Source organism: Meles meles, chromosome 6, assembly GCF_922984935.1.
Source record: "Meles meles chromosome 6, mMelMel3.1 paternal haplotype, whole genome shotgun sequence".
NCBI classification, from domain to species: Eukaryota; Metazoa; Chordata; class Mammalia; order Carnivora; family Mustelidae; genus Meles; species Meles meles.
Window position 1 is genome coordinate 123,390,745 of NC_060071.1, and position 22,190 is coordinate 123,412,934.

Consider the following 22,190-nt stretch of genomic DNA (forward strand, 5'->3'; position numbering starts at 1 on the left):
AAGAGTATACTTTTATTTCTGACTTCTTTGACTCAGCATTATGTTTTTGAAAATGCTAAATGTTGTCTGTCTCAATAATTCACTCCTTTTTATTGCTGAGTACTGTCCCATTTTATGGAGATATGATTTGTTTATCCAGTCAGTGGCTGGGTGAATTTTAGATACTTGGCAGTTTTTAGGTATTATGAATAAAGCCGCTTTGAACATTCTTGTACAGGTCTTTGTGTGGATATGTGAATTCATTTCTCTTGGGTAAATATCTAGGCGTGGGGTTGTAGGCTCCTGTGATAAGTGTATATGTGATTTTATAAAAAATAGTGGACTGTTTTCTGAAGTAGTGGTACGAGGTTACACCGGTCCCCACACTTACTATCGTCAATGTTTTCCTTCTAGCCATTCCAGTGGGCATATTGTCGTACCTCATGATTTTCATTTGTATTGTTCTCCTTTTGATTGACTAAAACATGTCTTAGTTCCAAAGCCATCTTCCTATGAAAAAATACATTTAGTGAAGCCTCAGACTTCTTTAGTCTCGATTGTACCATCGCAGGTATGGTGTAAACGGGGAGGCGGTTTGTTGAATACCTGTGTCTGTTAGTACGGGCTCATGAGCAAAGGAGGGCATAGCCCCTGCCTCATAGAGTTTACCTCATAGAGTTAGAGTGAGGGGAGGTAGATATAAAGCAGACAACCTCACAAATAAATGTAAACTTGTACCTTTGCTGTGCTCTGCGTAGGAAAGCTACAAGGAGAAGCCGGGGGCTGTTGTACCTGGACCTCCTCCTGGTTTCCCAAGAAAAAGACATTGTTTACGTGCTCCCTCCCTTCATACCTGTTGCAAAATTTCTGAAGTGCTGTAACTCTGGGATCTGTAGCGACAGGCTAAGCCCTGGGAAAGCAAGCTCACACCCTGCTGTTGGAACCCAGATCTGTGGCAAAGCATGATGAGCTTTCACATGATGATTTGTCTTGAGATAATGTCATATAGACTGGTTCCCTGCAGAGCCCAGGGTGAAACACACTTCAGTGTTTAAAAAATATATACTGGTAACACATGGTTTACATTTAGTTTGTTAAAATCCTTTTCCTATTTTGTTTTTAACATTGTGGACAGTGATAATTCCTCAGCGATTAAAGAATGTCAGTGCTTGTTATGTTATCAGTGGTTTTTTTTTCTTTCCTTGAATCTTGTAGGTATGTTGGCAATCCCCCCCACCCTACCCCCCAGTGAGACCACGCATAGTGTTTTTTTTAAGATTTTATTTATTTATTTGACAGACATAGATCACAAGTAGGCAGAGAGGCAGGGGTGGGGGGGGGCAGGCTCCCTGCTGAGCAGAGAGTCCAATGTGGGACTCGATCCCAGGACCCCCGGATCGTGACCTGAGCTGAGGGCAGAGGCTTTAACCCACTGAGACACCCAGGTGTCCCCGCTCACAGTTTTTTAGATTTGAAACTTCAGTTTATGTTTTAATTTCCTGTAGGTCAACTTGACCTGGTATAAAACACTGATAGTCTTCAGGATGTTAGGTCTTAAATTCTAAGAAATTTTGATTCTGTGTTACTGCTATAATTGAATTCATCCCATGTAGTTATCGTGTACTGTTCTGAAGTGTCTTAGATACGATGTAGTGTCACTCGACTGTTCTAAAACTGGAAACTTTACTGATGCTGTTGTCCTATTTGCAATTTTGATGCACAGTTAAAGTGACAAACATAATAGTCATCACTGACGGTGCGCTTTTAAAGGAAATCTACAGTAACAAAGTACTTTTTGAATGTTGTGATCGACTTCTCATGTTTGAAAGCTTACTCTACTTTTTAGGCAGATGAATTCTGGTCTCTCAAGGTAAACAGTATAGTAAACGATTTAGGGAAGTGTTGGTTGCGTTTCCCCCCCGCGATCCTCTATATGATTTGGAGAAATTACAGGGGAATTGCTATGCACATATTGTGGCATGTAGATTCCAAGAGTGAAATTGTAGGGTGATCGATTTTGCCAGTCATCGCCCTGGCAGGAGACGCTTGGCACACTCTGACCGAAGTAACTGAGGAGCATTTAATAAAGGGCTGGTTTGGAGGCACTGGACAGGGATGTAGGAAGAAACAGTGAGGAGGGCGCATGCCCACCCCCGGGGGCGGGGCGATGGCCGGCTCCACTGGGGAACTTTCCTCCCCCTAGTTCTGAAGGCCGGAAGGAGAGGGACCAGTGCCTGGACCTGGAGGAGAAAGGAGCTGGGGTTCTGGGCCCTCCGTAGGGCCATGGCCTTGGGTGGCAGGATACAGTGATCTCCCTGGAGTCAGGGGAGTATCTCCTGCCCTCATCCTTCCACCCTTCACTTCTCTTACCGGTGCCCCCTCTTGGTGGAACCAGACGGGAGGTCAGTGGGAGGGAGCCTGTCCATATTAACGTCTATTCCGACCACTCCGACCGGGAGCAGCATGAGTGACTCTGGGGCGTATGGAGTACATCCAGCACACGGAAAGACAGAATGTAGGATGGGGAGGACCAGCAGACACGGCAGTGGTTCCCACATGCCCTGAATACCTTGCACCTCTGTGTGCTTAGTCCTGGCCAGTGCCGGAGAGCAGCAGGGCCGCTGGCAATCCAGTGGGTCACTAGGGAAGGTATTCTAACATCTGAGCATCTCTAAGTTAAAACACCCAAACAGACAAAGAAACAAAAAACACTTAAATGGAGTCCCAGACCTGTTTCAGCTTCATTCTGATAGTCTTCATTTCCCAGCATTTGATAAACTGGAAGACGGTACAGAATTGGGGGAAATCGCTCTCAGAGAAGAGTCTGCCTTCCTCGAGAGGCCACCTCCAAGTGCAGAAAGCAGAGCTGGCCATCCTGAGCCCTCCGTGTCCCCGCACACTCTCCTTGCCTGCTCTCCCAGCCTTCATGAAGTGTCTCTCTGGGCCCGTTGTTGGAAGGGGGGTTTCTAGGGGCTCCCACACGGGTGCAGCACGGGTCCCAGTAAGCTTGCCATCCAGGAGTGCCCCGAAGCAGTAAGCTGTCCTTGGGGCTGCTCCTTGGGGGAAGAAAGTGCCCCCGAAGCGGATGCACTCTTTTTGTCCTTGTCATTTTGGGGGACAGCTACACAGATGAAACACCCCAAGCACAACATTTCTTTCTGTTGTCTTAAGAGAATGTTGATAGGGGCGCCTGGCCGGCTCAGTCGGAAGAGCGCCTGGGCGACTCTTGATATCAGGGTTGTGAGTTCGAGCCCCATGGGGAAAGGGGTATAGAGATTACCTAAATAAATATGTTAAAAAAATAAACAAAAGGTTGAAGACCATGTCTTCTCTCTGCACTTCTAAGTATATATTATGTACTTTGCAAGGATAGAACTCACCAGAAATGTAAACTGCGTCCTCAGTGCCGTGTGTAGATCCCACAGACCATGTGAACCCAACCCCGGAAGTTGAGTGTGATCTGGGCCCTGTTTGTTCTGCCAACGAACATGCTATTGTATGTGTGTGGATGATTCCAGGGCCATGACATTGGGGAGCTTAGCTTTCTCTCACCCATTTTGGAATATATCTGCCAATGTTCTCTCCTTACTCCCTCCAAAAATTTATCGGAAGTAGCACATGATTTTAAGAATCTCTTCCTGCTGGGTGAATTCAGAGACCCTGGGTCCCTCCTGGGGGAGGGAATGTTAAACATCTGCACAAACATACATAGGTGGTCCCACTTGGTGGGATTCTGTGGGTTTTGGTGCAGGTGTTGGAACTCTGATCCACACGCATAGACTTGAAGACATGGCCAGCAAGTTGGATTTTCTCCTGAAAGTGTGGTGGTTTGGTGGAAAGACGAGGCAGCTCCAGAGACTGGGGTCTGAATCCTGGCTCTGCTTCTTGCCGATTATGATCTGGGGCAATCCCCTGTCTTTTTAGAGCCCATTTTCTTGGCTGAAAACGGATGTAATCTCAGATTTCTTCATGGAGTTGTTTAGGGCTATCTGAGTAAGTGATGGTTTTTGAAATTCCCTATACAGATGGAAAGGTGATGTTTTGTCTCCTGATGGTCATGTGCCAACAACACAAAAACAAAGTCATCATGATAGCAGCGGTAACTTTTGACTCTGTTTCTCATCTGACGTGAAGGATTAAAGTGTGTGTGTATCAGAAAGCATTTGTGTTAAAGGGTGTAGATTACCTGCTGCAGTAGATGACCCCAGATCATTTGGTTTCACTTAGGAATGTGTGATTGGGTTGTTGCAGCTGCCTGCCTTCCTGGTGATGTTTGTAGTAGATTCGCTTTTTGGTGGGGAGGCTGATAGGTTCCTGAGTCAGACTGCAGTGCATTTGGCCCGGAGGCAAGTTAGTTAACCTGTCTGAACCCCTTCCTTATCTGTACCCCTCCCTCTGTTCTAGAGTTGTTGAGAGGATGAAATATGCATGAAAAATGCTTGGGATAGAGCTTGGCACCTGGTCAGTCGTCAGTTAACGTTAAAAGTTATTTCTCTTGGGGCGCCTGGGTGGCTCAGTGGGTTAAAGCCTCTGCCTTTGGCTCAGGTCATGATCCTGGGCTCCTGGGATGGATACCCGCGTCGGGCACTCTACTCAGCAGGGAGCCTGCTCCCTCCCACCCCCTCTCTGCCTGCCTCTCTGCCTACCTGTGATCTGTCAAATAAATAAGTAAAATCTAAAAAAACACAAACGTTATTTCTCTTGCTCTTACTACTACCATCACCACCACTACTCCGATGTTTGGGGGTACCCTGATTCCAGATTGGGCTGGTATTTAGGCCGAGTGACTCAGCAGTGTACCGAGTGAATTAAATTTTTGTGTGTGTAAAATTTCCATAAGATAATCAAGGGCTAGCTGTTTGGAGGCATCTTAACGGATCACTGTGGCAAGGTCTGAGACTGGTGGCGTCAAGGCACCAACTTTCAGCCCCCCCCACCTCCCACCTGTGGGAGGTCCCAAATACCGGCTGCAGGTGGCCTTACTGAGATAGATCCCTTTCAGGACTCATGAAACGGCGGTCAGAGAATACTTTTACACTCTCTGATGAAACATGCGGTGCGAAGTGTTTGTTAAACCGGAGATTTCCCCCTTATGCAGCGTAATCCGGTAACTCCTAACCCTTGGCCCAACTTTCTCGTGGGCTGTCATGTCGCCTTAAGTAGTTGTCAGTGAGTCACCTGATGAGCTTCCGGTTCCATGTGTCCCATGCCTCAGGTGGCAGTGAATTGTCAGGCGAGCTGAGGAGTGTGTGGATGCAGGTGCCCTTATCGCTCTGTGCCAGTCGGGGGCTGGTAGCCCAGATGAATCCCCAGAGGGGGCAGGGGAGATTCTGTAGAATCTCACGGGAACACAGTTTGTCAGGAAGATACGGTGACGACGTGGAGGACCCATGGGACTTGCCCTGGCGGGACCCTGAAACTAGCCTCGAGGACACTCCGTGTGAGGCCGAGGAGGGGAGAGTTTTGACACCCTGGTGTCCTGGCTGCAGGCAGCTGTGGGTCGGGTGGCCCAGCCTTGGCCACGGTTTTCCTATGGTTTCACATGGTTCCCAGGGTCCAGGTGAGCTTGTCTTTTTGGGTAGATTCTGTTCCTTTAGTGCTATCCCATGATTAGTTCGTTCTACCACTCCGTCCTCTCTACCTCTCTGGCATATCCCTGCCCTTTGCCTAGGGTGCCTGGGAGGCCTCAAGGGTGCCTGGGAGGCCTCAGTTCTTTTCGGAATTCTGGATTTACCTCTTTTTACTGGCGGGTTTCTTGACACCCCTCCCCACCCCAAACCTATTTGGCCCGTGTCCTCTACTCCCGCTGGGCTCTGCCCGCCCCAGCCCCATCTTGATTAGCACCTACAAGATCAGAAAAGGAATCCATAACACTTAACAGTGTTGTTTTGCTTCTTGTCATTTCTCCCACCTGGGTTGGGGCTGCTTTCAGGTTTGTCCTTTCAGCCACAGCTGGTATCACTGCCTCAGCCTGTTCTCTCAAACGCCATTTGTCGAAAAGATCGCCTTTGCCACTGGTATACTTGTGCCAAAATTGAAAGGTGCTGGAAAGGCCGTTTCTCCCTCCAAGCAGGCGGAGTCAGTTACAGCAAGATGCTGCGGCCAAAAGCTGGGTTCCCGGAAGCCCAGCAAAGTCCGCCTGTGTGGAACATGGAGGAGACTGGTGACCTATTGGTCCCATAGCCAGCGACCACCCCTTTGCAAACTAAACATACCAAGAAACCAATAACCCAGTGTGCCTGTTTCCCGGGGCAGTGGGGGAGGGTTGGGGTGGGGTTATGATTTTTATTTATTTATTTTTTTAAATACACGGTCATCACTGTCAGGTTGAAACCCAATACACACACACCCCATAACTGTAACTTTCCCCTGGCCAGGTACATTTGACAACTTTTAGTTATGGAACTAAGGTGATCAAATTATATGTGCCGGTTAGATAAGATCGGTTTGGAACGTTTAAAAATAGATGAGTGACTACTGACAACGAGCAGATAAAATGGCACTAGCTGGGCCAGGAGTAATCCAGCCGAGGGTGTCTGTGTTTGTCAGACCCACACGTGCCTTTATTACCCTCCATAAAACATGACTGTGGTAATTATCCTTTGCAGCATCCGCGTCACTTTAAAGAAAGTGGAGGTGCTGGAAAGAGTGGGAGCGCAGAGCTGGAGCTGGCTGTCCTCTTTTTCCTCCCCACGCCATCTGTCTGTTGATAAAAGTCCTTTACTGAGTCTTTGACTTTTTTTTTGTTAAGGTTTTATTTATTAGAGAGGGAGAGAGAGAGCATGAGCACACATGAGCTGGGGAGGGAGCTGTACAGGGAGAGGGGCCGAGTGCAGAGCTTGGAGCCCAACGCGGGGCTCCATCCCACAACCTTGAGATCATGACCTGAGACCTGAGCCAAAATCAAGAGCCCAATGCTCAACCGACTGAGCCACCCAGGTGCCCCTGGGTCTTGAACTTTTAAAATAACTGAGTTTCTATTTCTGTCAGTGCAATGAATGGTAAATTTATCTCCCTTCGTATCTATTGGCTTTAAGTGAGTTTGCCTTTTAAACTTTAAAAAAAAAAAAGCGTGAAAAGGCAACCTAATATATGTCTTTCATTCTATCACGTGTCCTCTTTGTAATTTGCTTATGCAGTTTTTATTTTAAGATTGCGTCTCTGGTACAAACAACTGTTATTAAAAAATTATAAAATGGGATATATCCACATCTTGGACCATTTTATCACACCACTGCACATTCTTGTTTCATACCAGATGACAAATAAAACCTACCTTTGCATATCTTTGTTTCTGTAATAAGTTGTTAGCGGTCATGAAGAATTTACTTACCCACCTATTGTAGAGGGGCACACGATATCTGGAATTCATCTGAATTCACCTCTTTGAAGTGGTGGAGCCTGACTGTCATTAAAGCGTATCCAGCAACCAGCTTCTTACTTCCTGTGTGTTTTGCAAGTGCTTGAAAGTTTTCTAAACCTCTCTCTGCCCATACTCCTTTTCAGCCTGCCCAGGTAACACTGTGAGCCTGTAGATCCGGGAAAAGAGCTAACTCTTAGCTGCTAACCATCCCCAGAGGACAGATGGGTGAAACGAATTTGGAAGCTTTAGTTGGATAAAGCAGTGATTCTGCAGATGCTAATTGTTCGGCCTTCTGATTTAGAGCACGAGGTGGTGGCGGTGTTGTGGGGGTGCGCGTTCCCCTTTCTTTGTTAGAGATACCAGTGTAGAGTTTGACAGTATCCATAAATAGATTTCAGGTGTTTGCTGATCATTCTATTATTGATTGATTTTAGTGCACTAGCTCCCACCTGCCTTTGGCAGTTGGGAAACGGCAATCTGGAGAATAGGAGAAATAACTCATTTCAACCTGGACACGTGGGGGCTCTGCCTGCTTTTGTGCGTGAACCCCTGCCAGGTTTACCCCCAGCCCCGCCCAGGAAAGCCGGCCTGATGGCTGATGGAGGTTATTGAATAGTAATGCCCAGGTCTCCAGTGAACCAAAGATGGATTCCTGCAGAGCAGAGCCCTGGGAAACTGACGAACGGGGTTTCTTTCTCCGTGTCCACCCCCTTCACCACACCTGGTTTTTTCTGGAGATTAATTTGGTTTTAAGGCAATGTTGGGTTGATTTTGGTTTTATTTCGGTGTGAATGCGAGGACAGGATTGAGCTTCCTGCAGTGACTAACACACACAGAGCCTGCCCAGCATCGCCACTGCAGACGAAGCATTGAACCTGTGCCCTGTGTCCTTGCCCACCTGTCCCTGCTGCATTCCCTTGCCCCCAGATCTGCAGATGCTCATGAAAGAACGGGGGGGGGGCGGTGGGTTACGAGATAGCCGAGGTGTGCCCCTGACAGAGGTGTGGGGCACCAGAACAGCCACACAGCTCACCTCTCTGAATATTGTACAGGTGACGTCTTGATCATGCTTCCCATCTTTTGGAGCATGTCTATAAAATTATAGCAAGATGGTTGCAGAATTGGGGGTGACTTCCGTATCTGATATTCAGAGGACGCCTTGTCCAGTGGCTGTGATCAGCAGGGGCTCTGTTTCCAGCTTCTGATGCCAATGGACTGGCCTGGTCCTCCCTGCCTGCAGGCCCCCCCCCCCCCCAGGATGGACAGAAACTGAGGCACACAGGCTGGGGTCTTGAGTGAGACTTCTGTCTGGACCAGGAGTATAATTTCTTCTTTTTTTTTTTTCATTCATTCCCCTCCTTTTGGAGGAAAAAAAAAGGAGCAGAACAGGGAGAGCACAGAGGGACATTAAAAACAGGGCCGCACTGCAAAGTTGTTAGGGAAATTCAAGTGTCTGACGTGACTTCTTTTTTAAAAATCTTTCTTCTGGAGTAATTGTCTGTTTTGTTGTGGGAAATGAACAATGATCTGTCTAGATAAAAATTCGTTGTGATCAGTTTTGTTCTCTCTCCTCCTCTCTCTCTTTCATGTATTTGGCTAGTTCCTCAGATCGTTTTCTTAATATTTAAAATTCAAAAATCCCCCTTGATGTCTTTACATTATAAATGACAGAATTTTAGAACAAAAAGGGCCTTTAGGAATCACTCACTTGCCAAGCATTTTGGTGGGGTGCGAGGTCATGGTCATTTGTTAGCATAACTTTTCTCTGTTCTCTCTCTCTCTTTTTTTTCTTTTTTCTAGCATGTCCCAGCTTCTCCTGTGACTTCCTTTGACAGAGAGGAGCATTGAATTGATTAACTGCCTTTTACGTGCTCGGTACCGCGTTAGGGCCATTCTGTGCGTGACCACATGTAAGCCCGACATGACTCAGAAAAGATAGTATGACGTCTAATGCAGAGGTGAAGAAGCTGCCAGGCTGGGAGGAGAAGTGCTTTATTTCTAGTAACCGCAGGGTAGCAGTGTAGACCAGAACCACGTCACAGCAGGGTAGCAGTGTAGACCAGAACCACATAGCTCGATCCCTTGGTTGCTTGGGAGCCATGTGTGGGATGCATCTGGAACGCTCCCCGGGAAAGCCCAGGCATTGCTTCTGGCCCCTCTCATGGGCTCCTGGGCGTAGTTGCCTCTCACCATCTTGACAGCCCTGGGAAGCACGAACTCAAGGGAGCGAGACTATGTGGAGGGCTTGGTGAGAAGGGGAGAGGGGGCGGTGAGACCTGTCTTTAAGAGCTTACCCGTTCCAGCTGGGGGCTGCCCTGCACGGGGGGTGTGGGCATTGAGTGGGTCCACAGGATGGGCTGGCTGAGGACCGTGTGTGTGTGTGTGCGTGTGTGTGTGTGTGTGTGTGTGAGAGAGAGAGAGTACAGTGTTCACACCTTCCTCCCCTCTATCGTTCATCTTTGTCCTCCTCTGCTGTTCCATAGCCCTTTTGTCAGTTTACAGAGTCTTTCAGAGTCATTTATTGTTTGCCTTCCTCTGGAGGTCCTGTGCCCGAAAAGGTGGACCCCATCTCTCTGTCATGGTGTGTCATGGCAACAAGTGTTAAGTGACTTGTTTCAGAAGGTGACCCAAGGGGCATTCTTGGCTAGGCCCAGGGAAGTTCGAATGGGTTTGTGAACTGTCGAAGTCCCAGTTCAGCCTGGTCTGGGGGTGCCGAGGATGGGTTTTCTGGGGAAGGATGTGACTATTGGGGTATCAGCACCTGCCAGCCCCTCCCCCAGCCCCTGGCCCTCCCTGCCACCTTCCCTCTCTTCTTCCTTTAGGTCAGCTTGGCCCTGGGGAGCCTAAGTGGGAGCCAGCGCCACAGTAGGGGAGGAGCTGGCAGGGGTGGGGGGTGGGAAGCATTCTTGTACCCTGGGACCAGCGGGTGGGAGGCTGTAGCAGGAGCTCTTTCCGGAAGATTGTAAGCCCGCCCTCCAGATCCCGGGAAGACTTTCTGTGTATTGGGTTAGAGTGGCAAGTTGATGAAAAATATCATCCCATCTGTAAAAGCTACAGGGGTCTTCTGATGCACAGTGAGTGGGACACTGGGAAGGAGATGGAGCGATGAAGGCCCACGTACATTGACGAATCTATAGCGACACGTTCTCAAAGCATGTGGTTTGATTTAGTCTGTGGGATGATTTAATCTGACCACCTAATTGATAGAGGAGAAAATTGAGACCCAGAGACCCACTTAGTGAGGTGCAGCTCAGAGGTGTGTGTTCTTAATACTGATGGGCTTCCTCATCCCATCTGTACCTCCTCCTCTTTGTGCTTGACTCCTCCCCATTTTGTGCCTTGAAGCACTTGACTTAGGTCATCATCCCCCCACCCCGCCCCCACCCCAATCCCACACGACCAGCCCAGCTCTCTTAGCTCCTGGAGACCCCGTGCCTGGTGTTGGGTTCCCAGAACTGCAAGAGCTTTGAGTCCAAACGCCGGGTTCAGGTATAGAGCTGTGGGGCAGGGAAGTGGTGAATGACGGGCTCTGTTTTTGTAAATCAGATACTCTGGAAGCACAGCATGTCTGTCCTTCATGCCTGTGGCTGCTTTCAACGACTAAAATATTTACTCTGACTCTTTAAGAAGAGGTTTGCCACCCTCCCCTGCCCTGTCAAACAATCAGTTGATGGTGAACCTCTAAAGCCAGCCCACCTCACATCCACCTTTTGCATTCCTGAGCTGCTGCTAGAAAAGGTGGGGGTCAGCGAGCCTACAGTGGAGGGAAGAGGGGGCATATGTCCAGCAAGGTCATTCAAGTCCCTTGATCAGCAGTTCTTAATTCAGAGACATCTCGAGGGTTATACGTTCAGATGAGCACTGGACCCCGCCACCCCCAGTCTTTGACTGAGTTAGTTGCTCAAACCAAATCATTCTTCATCTTCTTTACCTGTTACTTCCAGTCCATTGCCAGGTCCCTTTGGTAGGTCCATTTGGTTCAAAATACATCCGGAAGCTGCCCTTCCTCCTCCTCCTCCTCCTCCTCCCTCTCCCTGCTGCCACCCGGTCCCTTCAGGCCTGGACTGTGGCATTAGTCACGACGACCTCTGCAGTTCCTCTTGCTGCTTCCAACCGGTTTATTCCTACGGCGGCACATCCCTGCCTTCTAACTCGTTGCTCATTATTTCCTTCACGGCAGGCACTCCAGTCTGTACGATCTTGCTTATTTATTTCTTCGCTTACTTCCTTGCTGTCTTCTTCCCCCTCTAGAATCCAAGCTTCAAGAGAGCAGTGTCTTTTTATGTTGTTCCGTATTCACTAGCGTCGCCCCCATGGTGCCTGGCATGTCGTGGGGACCATATGGAGGAGGGAAGGAACGAGGGTAGGTGGTGTTGGAAGCGCCCTCCCGAGATGGCAGATCAGAACCCTCGAGAAGAATCATTTCCGATGATGCACCGAGAACACAGACCCAGCTCCCCACTCCATTCTGACCTGGGTCCTGCCTCATCCCTCTTCCCCCGCGGGGCTCCTCCCCTGCCAGGGGATCCTGGTGACTCTTCTGTCACTGCTGGATGTGGGCTTTAGCCCTCAGAAGGGGTGAGAACGGGGAGAAGAAAAGGAAAGCATTGTCCTAGAGCAGCACGTACCACACATCTTGGACCCAGAATCCACAGACAAAGTGTATGTTTCCTCGTGCTCCAGCGTGAGCCTGTGTACATGTGTCCACACGCGCACATTTCATGGAATGCCACTCTACCCCGGATGTTGTGTGTCCTAGTCTGTGGGATTCTGTTCTGTGCCACGAAAACCGTGCCGGTTGTGCCCATGACGCCGACTCCATGACCCATGAATGTGAGAGCGCACAGTTGGAAAATCATCTTAGAATTTGGTACTCATCCTCAGAAATTCACAACCTAATGTAGAGGCCCCCCGCCCCGCCCCCGAAGACCCTTATGGACGGCTGGTTGACAGACGGCATACTCTACATGAGGGGATGGGAGAGAGTCACGGGTTGCTAGAACCGGCTCAGGAAAAAATGTTATCGTTACAAGTTAGATGTAAGACTTCATTTAGTTGTTGTTTTATCTCCAATTTTTTTTTTAACCTTTCCAACTAATCAGTTCTTGCTACAACATAGGCTTCCTCTTTTGTCCTGATGTTTTTTATTGCTAACGAGGAGCTGGCTGCTATTCCCCAGGTGCTTTTTAATTAAAACACAAAACTTGGCCTCATCCTTATCTTCTTACTCAACTTATTTCAGCCCTCTTCTTTTCACATTGGTTTTTTTCAAGCTGTGTGTGTGTGTGTGTGTGTGTGAAAGATGTTCATTCAGAGACACATTTTCATCTTTATATACATGTATATGTATAAATGTCATCTTAAAGAATATCTATACACAAAAATGTGTCTCTGAATGAAGATCTTTCTTATTCTTTTGAATTCCTTACCATTTAATGATGCGTGGCCCCCACAGTTGTCACAGAAGGGAAAAAAAAACCCTATTCTTCGGATGAGATGCAGAAATTTCTATAAAAGCTCTGACTCTAAACTTATTACACAACTATAATCAAATTATAGCTGCCTTTCCCCGGTTAGGGGCATTAACTGTAATTTTTCCTGTCCTAAGAAACTTGAGTATTCTCTCTGTGCATATTTCCATTAAAATTTTTTTCAAGTCGACCTTTTTACTCTTCTTTGGTGTTCCATGAGACCAAGGAGGACACTTAGAGGTGAGATGCCGTGGCCAGGCTCTTCCTGTTCCTTTCAAGCTCTATATATATCGTCTTTGGAGGAGGTAGGCAGGTGACAGTGTCCCTGGGGGTGTGTCCTGAAGATGCTTTTTGTGTTGTTGTTTTTTTTTTCTCTCTTTGGAAATTTTAAGTATGAGATTTATTTTTTATTTATTTGAGAGAGAGTGCAAGCGGGGTGACGGGCAGAGGGAGAGGGAGATGTAGACTCCCCACTGAGCAGGGAGCCCAACGCGGGACTTGATCCCAGGACCCCAGGATCATGACCTGAGCCAAAGGCAGACACTTAACTGATGGAGCCACCCAGGTGTCCCTAAGTATGAGATTTTGAAGTTCATGTCTGGTCTGCAAAAACCTATCAGCAGTTCCAGGCTCTCTCCTGATGAAATGCAAAACTGATCAAGGTGGGAATCGTTATGACCCAAAGCCTGGGCACATGTCTGCAGCAAATGACTGTTGTACACATGTGCAGAGCAGTTTGAAATTAAACCTCAGCTTGATGATCACCGTGTGAAGACCTGGGCGAAAGAAAACTTGGAGGAGCGAGGGGCAAGGCTGCTGTGAATCAGAAGTGGTTTCCTGAGCACGGGAGAAGTTACGGGAGCGAGCACACAGAGTGAGCCGTGTGCAGAGAGCAGACGGGGACACTCACGGAAATAAAGCAGAAAGGGTCTCCACGCTGGATTTGCCAAGCCAGGACTGACAGTACCTGTGAGTTTGCCGGAGGCTCCTCCCACGGCCACGCTTGGAACTTGATGCTGCTTTTATGATGGACAGCTTTGGGAAATCAGATTTGATTGGTTGATTTCTGAAGATTTTGTTTGATTTATTTATTTATTTATTTATTTATTTAATTTTATTTTTATTTTTTTGAAAGTGAGGCAGGGAGAGGGAGAGAGAATTCCAAGCAGATCCCACCCCCAGCCTGTGAGCCCTATGCTGAGCTCCATCCCACATCCCCAGGATCATGACCGGAGCCGAAATCAAGAGTCTCAGACAACCGACTGGGCCACCCTGGCGCCCCTCAGATCTGATTTAGTGAAAGGCATTGGACGGCCAGCTTTGCTCCCTTTCTTCTGTCAGAAAGAAGATGTTCATGACGTCATCCAGCATTACTCTAGTACTTGTAGGCATGGTGCCTGTTTACAAGTGTGTGACTTCATGCTGGTGCTGGGGCCCCACACCCATCCCTGAGGGGGTCTTTATTTTGCCGGTGAGGAAGCCAAGACTTTCTGAGGACCATGATTTGCCCAGGGCCACACAGGAAACACCTCAATGGCTCCAGAATTCCTGGTCCTTCCTGTAACCCCCACCCCTGCCTCTTGCACCTGTATCAGTTACGTTGCAACCTTCCCCCCCCCCCCACCCTCTACCCAGTTGTGGGTTTTTTCCACTTAGTTCATAAATAGTAATGTAGTATAATAAAAAAAGATACTTAGGCCGGGATTAAGGGAAACCACATTCCCTGCTTACTGTTATTTGCCTAAGAGGGTCAATTATCCTTCATGTCTTTGCCATATTTTTATTCCCTGTAAGATTAAACGGCCCCACCCTGAAAGCCGCCTTGAAAACAAAGCTCTTAGGTTCCCAGAACTGAGATAATCCCCTTGCAGAAATGTTTGGGTGGCTTGTGGGCCCTGGCCCTCCAGGTAGCTGGTTAGAGGCCTTGTGTTCAAGTAGATCCGAAAGGCTCCACAGGGAACCCTTGGTGGAGTCAGGCCAGGGATAGCGCGCCCCCCCCCCCCCCCCCCCCCGCTGCCCGGAGTTACCAGCTTTACCAGCTTTTGTGGTTTGTTTTACATTGTCCGGATTTGGTCCTTGCTGGTCTGCCCCATCCTCACCCACACCTCTTCTAGAAAGTGTGCTTTGCGTCTATTTCCCAAAGGAAAGATGAGGTGGGTGCCCACAGCTCCTTCGGTGGCCCTCCTGCTTTGCTGGGAGAGCGTCATCAGTGCCCCTCAACTATTCTGGGCTTGAAAATGTATGCATGAAAGGAAAGGCCACATAAGGACGTTGGATTTTTCAAAGTGGACATTTTTCATGTCTTTACACACCAGCTGGTTGAACTGGAACATTGGTGTTCTGCTTAGGCGGGTTGGCCTGACTGGTACCCGTGTTTGGGCTCAGGTCTCTTGCCCCCCCTGCCCCAGGGTGGGGTGGGAGGGATGGAGGCTGGGGTGCCTCAGAGGTCCCAGCCACTGATCTTGGCTTTTGGAGCAATTCTCTCTTCTCAGTGCACCAGAAAGAGTTAATTCTGGTGTTGTTCCCCCCCCCCCCAATCTGATGTGATAGTGAAGAATTTTAATGAGTTTGTGAATCAGTTTGTAAGTCAACTGCTGGGTGAACTCATGACTGAAATAACAAATTTTTAAAATCCTCTTTAAAGATTTTAGGAATAACTCCCCCCCCCCCTTCTAAGGGATTTTCTTGGGACATTTTCCCCCCTCTAAGAGTTAAGCAGTACTATTGTTCCTGTAGTACAGTAGTTCTGAAAAGGAGAGAGTCAGTCCCTTGGCTGCCAGCATGGGGTGGGTGTGGGTTTATGTAATTTGACTTCTTTTCTCTCCAAATCAGTAAATATTTACAAACGACCTTATCAAACAGCTTGGGTACAATCGGTCACTTGAAAGCTTGCGCTCAGAATAGTGACTGCCCATCGGCCTGCTGCCAGGTCAGTGGGCCTCACAGAAGGACTGACCTTTTTTTTTTTTTTTAAATAAAAATATGGTCCACAGATCAAAAGTAGGCCTCAGAAGCAAGTCTTTTCACGGAACCAGTTTCAGAAAATTTGCTTTTTTAAGTTTGACTTAGAAAGATCCAACTCCTTTAGGCTGGGGGCAGAATATGTGAACTTAGACATTCAGAAAATAAATATTGGCTTCTGGCTTCTGGTTTAGGGCTCCCTGTATGTCCCCCCCCACCCCCGCCTGAATTCTTTTGTTTCTTGGGGAAGGTAATTACAGAAATCCATTTGAAGCTTAAATGTCATTCTTTTATGAGTAAGTAGGAAAAAAACAAGCAGATTACTTTTCTGTTTCTTGCAAAGTGGGACAGAAAAAAGATGGTTTAAAAGCACAACTCTTTAATTTTTTACAACGGCAATGGGAGTTTGGGGTACCCTATCCTCTTTTTCTTTCCCCATTTGAAATCTGACATATTTAGAACACGTTTTTTATAAGGAGGGATACGTACGTCCTTCAGAGTTGACAGTGAAAAATAATACAGGGATCTGAGTTTGGGGGCCGTCGGCATGTGAAAATTACACTATTATTGTACCAGCGTCCCCTGGGAAAAGCATGCTCATTTCGTGTGCCGCACTTAATCTAGGTAGGACCGAAGTGCATTTGATGGTGCCATCCGGTCAGTGTCCAATATTACGTATTTCTGGCTGGCAGACAAGGACACATAAGTGAGAGGCTTTTCAAAATAAGTAACTGTGGTAATTGCAATTCATCTGCATACTGTGGAACGCTGAATGTTGCTTTGTTAATCATTTTTATGTTTTCCTTTTCTTTGCAGAGCATTGGGAAAGGGTCATTGTGGTGCATAGACCCAGAGTATAGACAAAATCTAATTCAGGCTTTGAAAAAGACACCCTACCACCCATACTCACACGTGTTCAATACACCTCCTGCCTCTCCTCAGGCATATCAAAGGTAAGCAATTCAGACTTTTTTTTTTCCTTTTGGTCTACTGAAGTTGCATTATTTTGCCAGAGAGGGGCACTGAAACTAATTTAAGAGGCTGTATAAATCGAAAAATAGCTGCAGGTAAATGAGAAGTCAGGTGCTATCGGCGGCGTACGCAGTGTCGTGTTTCCCGCAAAGCTTACCGCTTCTTGCTGCTGCAGAGGAACGTGCTCAGAAGGCTTCCCGGTGGGCGAAATACTGTCTTCCTGGGTAGAAACATTTACCAAGAAAAGGTGACAGCTTTAACATCTCCGTGTGTCACGGTTTGTTGGGACAAAAGTACAGGGATGAGTCAGGTAAGCGCTTCCGTCGTCCCAGCCTCTGACTGCGGGCGTCTTACAGGTGTTCGCCCAAGGACTCACTCGACTGTTGTCATTCCTGGTCTCCATGTGGACGCTGCTCCACAGTGATCATTTTGTTGTGGTTACTTGGTGTTTGCCTCCTCAAGGAGAACAGCAGAGGACAATGGAGGCTTTCATTCCCCCCCACATTCCCATTTGTGTCGAGACAGTGAGGTCACGAGTGCCATTTTTACAAAGATGTAATTGGAGGAGAGAGTGGCAAGCTTGTCCCTTAAAAAATAAATAAATAAATAAATAAATAAATAAAATGGAGGTGTTAATGTTAGAGTCGACACAGTATTAACACAGTATTAACACAGATACAAATCTTAAAATTGATTTTATCTCCCATAGCACTAGGGTTGGAAATATATTCCTCCCTCCTGGAAAACAATATATATATATATATATTTTAATGTAAGAACGTGTTTCTCTCGTAAGCACCCAGTTGAGAGACCTTATCCTTGGGCTACGCGTTTCTGTGAGTGAGGGATGGCATGGGTTCGTAGATTTCAGTAGTTTTATGGTCCACTTCTTTGCAGATTCTTTCCCTTGTCTGGGGTTTGCTGTGCAGAGGGGAGCACAAAGTGATCTTCTGCAACCACATTAATGAAGTTCTTGTGCGTCTTGGTTGAGAAGCATTCCGTCACAGGCCCTAGACAATCAGTCTTCTGCAGGAGACGCGCAAGAACAGCTGGGCTCTTGGAGAAGACTGCTGTATGTCTGCCTTTGCTAGGCGATTAGCGTGATGGTAGCCATAGCAACTGGAGCATCTCCATAGCAACGCGTAGCCGAGACAGGTGCAGTTGCATCACAAGGCTGTTTGTTGCCTGGCAAAAGGACAGGCCATTAGTACTTAGATATACGCTGTTGCCTTAGAAACAAATAACCCTACATAGCAACTACAGTTGGTTTGAAAGATTTGGGGGAGGGAAAAAAAAGGTTGTAGCAGCTTTTGTCTGTGTTCATAAAAATCAGCGCAAGCATACTCTATTGGAAATGACAACTTGAGGTCATATAGCTGTAGGAGATGAAATGGGATTTTCCAGAGCAAGCCAGCCAACATTGTAGAAATGTCCAGAAGGACAGAGCCATATGCTTGGTTTTCTCCTTGTGGCCGTAGCTCCTCCTGAGATGGAAGGAACTGGGGTGGGAGAATTACTGATCGCTGACATTGGTGGGGAAGGCGACACTCATTATTGGATTTTCCCCAGATTCTCTGGTTCCTTTAGTCATTCTCCATTCCCCCACCCTCCAGACCCCACAGAAAACCCTCACTCTCCTCCCCAGTTTGTATCTTGGAAGTATTTCTTAGCCTTTTGTTCCTAGGAAGTTAAGAACATACGTGTTGTTCACTGGGTTCCTATCATTGGTTCATTTGGATAGTACTTTGTTGCCAAATGCAACCTCAAGGGAAACACAGTAATTATTTAATAATTTGAAGGATTATGGCAGAGCTCTGGGGGTTGCACACTCGGGCAAGGCTTTCCGAGCTGGCCTAAGCTTAATGACTTCATTTGATTTTTTAAATGGGCATAAAAATGCAAACCAGAGCTTTTGTGATTTCCAGTGGACGACTTCAGGTCCTGGTCTGTCACCTCTAGTTCCTCTTCTCCCAGGTGACAAAAGAAAACAAAATTTCTGCATCTACCCCTGGGGGCGCTCAGATTTCACCTCCGTAAAGGTCACTGGATGTGGGGTGAGACGACGGATCAGATTCTAGCTAGCCTGCTGCTTCTGTGTCTTCAGTCTAAGGACAAGTCATCTTCTATGTCCTGGGGACGGCTGTCCCTTCTCGGAGCTTGGGTTTTGCTCCAGGGTCATCTGGTGTGTGTTTGTGTTTAGGATCCTAATGACTGGATGACCCTACAGTATTTGGATAGTTTACAGTGAGGTGGTATCGGGTTCAAGTCCAAGCCCCGGGGCCACTTGTTGATAGGACTTGGGGAGGGTGGACGTGGGACAAAGCATGGCATTAAACAGGGACCAGAAATGCCGACTTGACAGTATCTGGCAGGTCCTCTATGAGGTGGGGAATCACTCGTCAGCCACGTGGGACACCTGGGAAGTGCTTGGCGTTGGCAGGGCTGGTGCTTAGGGTGATGGTGATTGTACTGGGTGGATGGTTATTGCTTGTGCTTGCAGGTGTGCCTGGCAAGTAGCTCCACACCGAGCCGCAGGTGCCTGAGCACTGCAGGGACAACAAGGCATCGGAAAACACTGCCCCAGACGTTGTTCGGGGCCAGTTACAGTGCTGAATATTGTAGCTTGTGGACTCAGGCCTCCGTGATCCAGTGTACCCTTCTGGATGTGTGTTAGGCTGTTCCTCTGTACCTGCCTCTTTGACACCCCAACTGTGTGTGAATTGTTTTTTGTTTGTTTGTTTTTTTAATTTATTTATTTGATAGAGAGATCACAAATAGGCAGAACAGGCAGGCAGAGAAAGAGGAGGAAGCAGGCTCCCTGCTGAGCAGACAACCGGACGCGGGGCTCCATCCATCCCTGGACGTTGGGATCATGACCTGAGCTGAAGGCAGAGGCTTAAGCCACTGAGCCACCCGGGCACCCCTGTGTGAATTGTTTTTGATGGAAATGCAGAGCTCAGTGACATTAGCTATAACAGAGTAAGAACCCAGTGACTTTTTTTTTATAATTAAAAAAATTTTTTAAAGATTTTTATTTATTAGAGAGAGCGAGCAGGAGCAGGGGGAGGAGCAGAGGGAGAGGGAGAAGCAGGCTCTCCGCTGAGCAGGAACCTGATGTGTGGGCTCGATCCCAGGACCTCGGGATCATGACCTGAGCTGAAGGCAGATGCTTTGCCCGCTGAGCCACTCCGGTGCCCCAGAACTAAGTGTCTTAGCAGAAGTTTATTTTCTCACAGTTCTGGATGCCTGGAAGTCTAGATCCAGGTGCCGGTTGACTCCTTCTGAGGCTGAGGGAGAATCAGTGCCAGGCCTAGTGTCTGGCAGTTGCTGGTGTTCTTTGGCATTCCTTGGGTTGTAGAACCTCGGACCCTGCCTTCATCTTCACCTGGTGCTCTTCTGGTGTGCTGTCTGTAGCCAGATTTCCCCTTCGTATAAGGACACTGGTCTGTCGGCGGGAGGGCCTGCCCTCCTCCAGTAGGATCTCATTTTAAAGAATTACACTGCCAGTGACTTCACATTCCGAGATACTGGTGGCCAGGAGTTTTGGTGGGAAGCGACACAAAGAATTGCACCCATGACGGACGGCCTTTTTCTTAGTAAGGCATTTTGGTGGTAAAAATAGGGAGAAATGGAAAGTAAGGAGATACTCAAAAAACCAAACACTAGGGTATGACAAAGAGACACAAGAGCTGACCTGAAATTGTTCCCAGTGGCCAAAATGGGACAGTTTGAGGAGCAAAATAAATAACAGTGCTGGGTTATAACCCAAAACATAAAGTATGTATCTGTGAGTCCACACTGATGTAAATAAATGATGGAATTAGTAAATGGGCATAGAGGCAAATCTCCCATTCAAAAGAATTCCAGACAATTTAGGGAGCTACTCATCCCCTCCAGGATTTGGAGCTTAACTCCCCCCCGAGTGGCTGCACTGAGTGACTTGCTTCCACAGAGTGAGTATGGAAGGGAGCAGAAGAAGAGGTTCATAGTGGGAAAACCTGGCACCCCTCACCTTGGCCAGGTGCTCAAAGCTAACTTCCATGAGGAGAGGTTGCCAGCAAGCACCTTTGATACGATGGCATGAACTTGACAGTTCACCTCTGTAGTTCCCTCCCACTGGCTCCCAAGTCCAGAACCCCTGCTGGATCACAGGAAAAACATCAGACAGTAATTCTGTCCCCAAGGCAGGGGTGGGGTGGGCACTCTCCAAAATCCCTCATTGGTGATCTTCAAAGCTGTCAAGGTCATCGGGGGCAAGGAAAGTCTGGAAAACTGTCATAGACCTGAGGAGGCTAGGGAGATGCCGGGGACTGAATGGTAACGCAATACCCTGGATGTGTTCCTGGAACCCAAAGGACACAAGGGAAGAACTAGTGGAATGTGAATAAACCGCGCACTTTGGTTGATGGTCACTTACCAGAGTTGGCTCCTTAGTTGTGACGAATGTCCCCAGTTCATGTAAGCTCTTAACATTGGGGAAACTGTATGCGGGGTGTCCGGGAACTCTATGCTGTCTTTGTAACTTTGCCGTTGAAGAAAAAGCAGCCCCCAGCAAACAGGCTAGTTGAGTTTATCAGTTTTAAGTATCCAGGTCATTTTTGGTCTAATGAAAGTCTGCTCACCGCAGTGCTGAGCGCTTGCCTGACCTACTTTAGGTCTCTGTCTTCATGATGCTACGTCTGGAGGGCTGCTCATTGGAAGCTCTCGCTTTTACCTCAGTTCTCTGTAGGGTCAGAGGAGCCATGTGAGTGGACACGCCTCTTAATTGGTTATTACGGTTCTTGGAACTTTACTGTTATGAAATGGCACCCAACTTTGCTTTGCAAGGTTCCCAGGGCCAAGCCCAGGGAATTCCCGCTGATCTCGCAAAATTGACCTCCTTGAAGACTCACCCATGTCAGTCACTGTGGCCTTCAGACTCCGGGCCTGGGAGGGGGAGGGAGGGATGGTAGTTTTGGGTTTCTTGCCCACAGGCTTTCAGAAAAGTCCTATTGTCTATTTTAATGGTTAGCTTGCATGTGCCCCTCCTTCCTGCACATGGAATTTCTTGTTAAAGGGTATGCATATTTCATGCATATTTTAATGCTTTTGCTATAGATATTGCCAGCTTGTCTTCCGGTTTTACACTCTGCTCCAGTCTATGCTCCCACCAACTTTTTAGGAAATTCTCATGTTCTAACCTTTCTCCATGTCTGGTGGTTAAATAAATAGTGCCCCAGTGGGAGACCCCAGCTTTTATGATTTTGATATTTTATAGTGGGGACATTTAAACTTTGCAACTAGATTAGTGCCCTTGTAAACAGCGGCTGTCAACTAACAGTGTTTGTGACAACAGATTCTTTTAAAATTAAAAGTATGTATGTGGCTAGAGGTCTTACGTAATATCTTCTCTGGTATAGGAACCAATCCAAAATCAGTTTATGGAAGAAACATTTTAATTGTCT

At 47.6% G+C, this 22,190-nt stretch overlaps 1 protein-coding gene across 6 annotated transcripts in view; it reads left to right on the top strand.

The window, feature by feature from the left end:
- Positions 1–22,190, top strand: part of FOXN3 (forkhead box N3) — a 398,885-nt gene that overhangs the window by 208,870 nt on the left and 167,825 nt on the right. For all 6 annotated transcript variants that reach the window (XM_046008530.1, XM_046008534.1, XM_046008535.1 and 3 more), the window contains one exon: positions 16,591–16,727. In XM_046008530.1, coding sequence (XP_045864486.1) covers positions 16,591–16,727 — 137 coding nt within the window. The remainder of the gene's footprint in view (positions 1–16,590; positions 16,728–22,190) is intronic.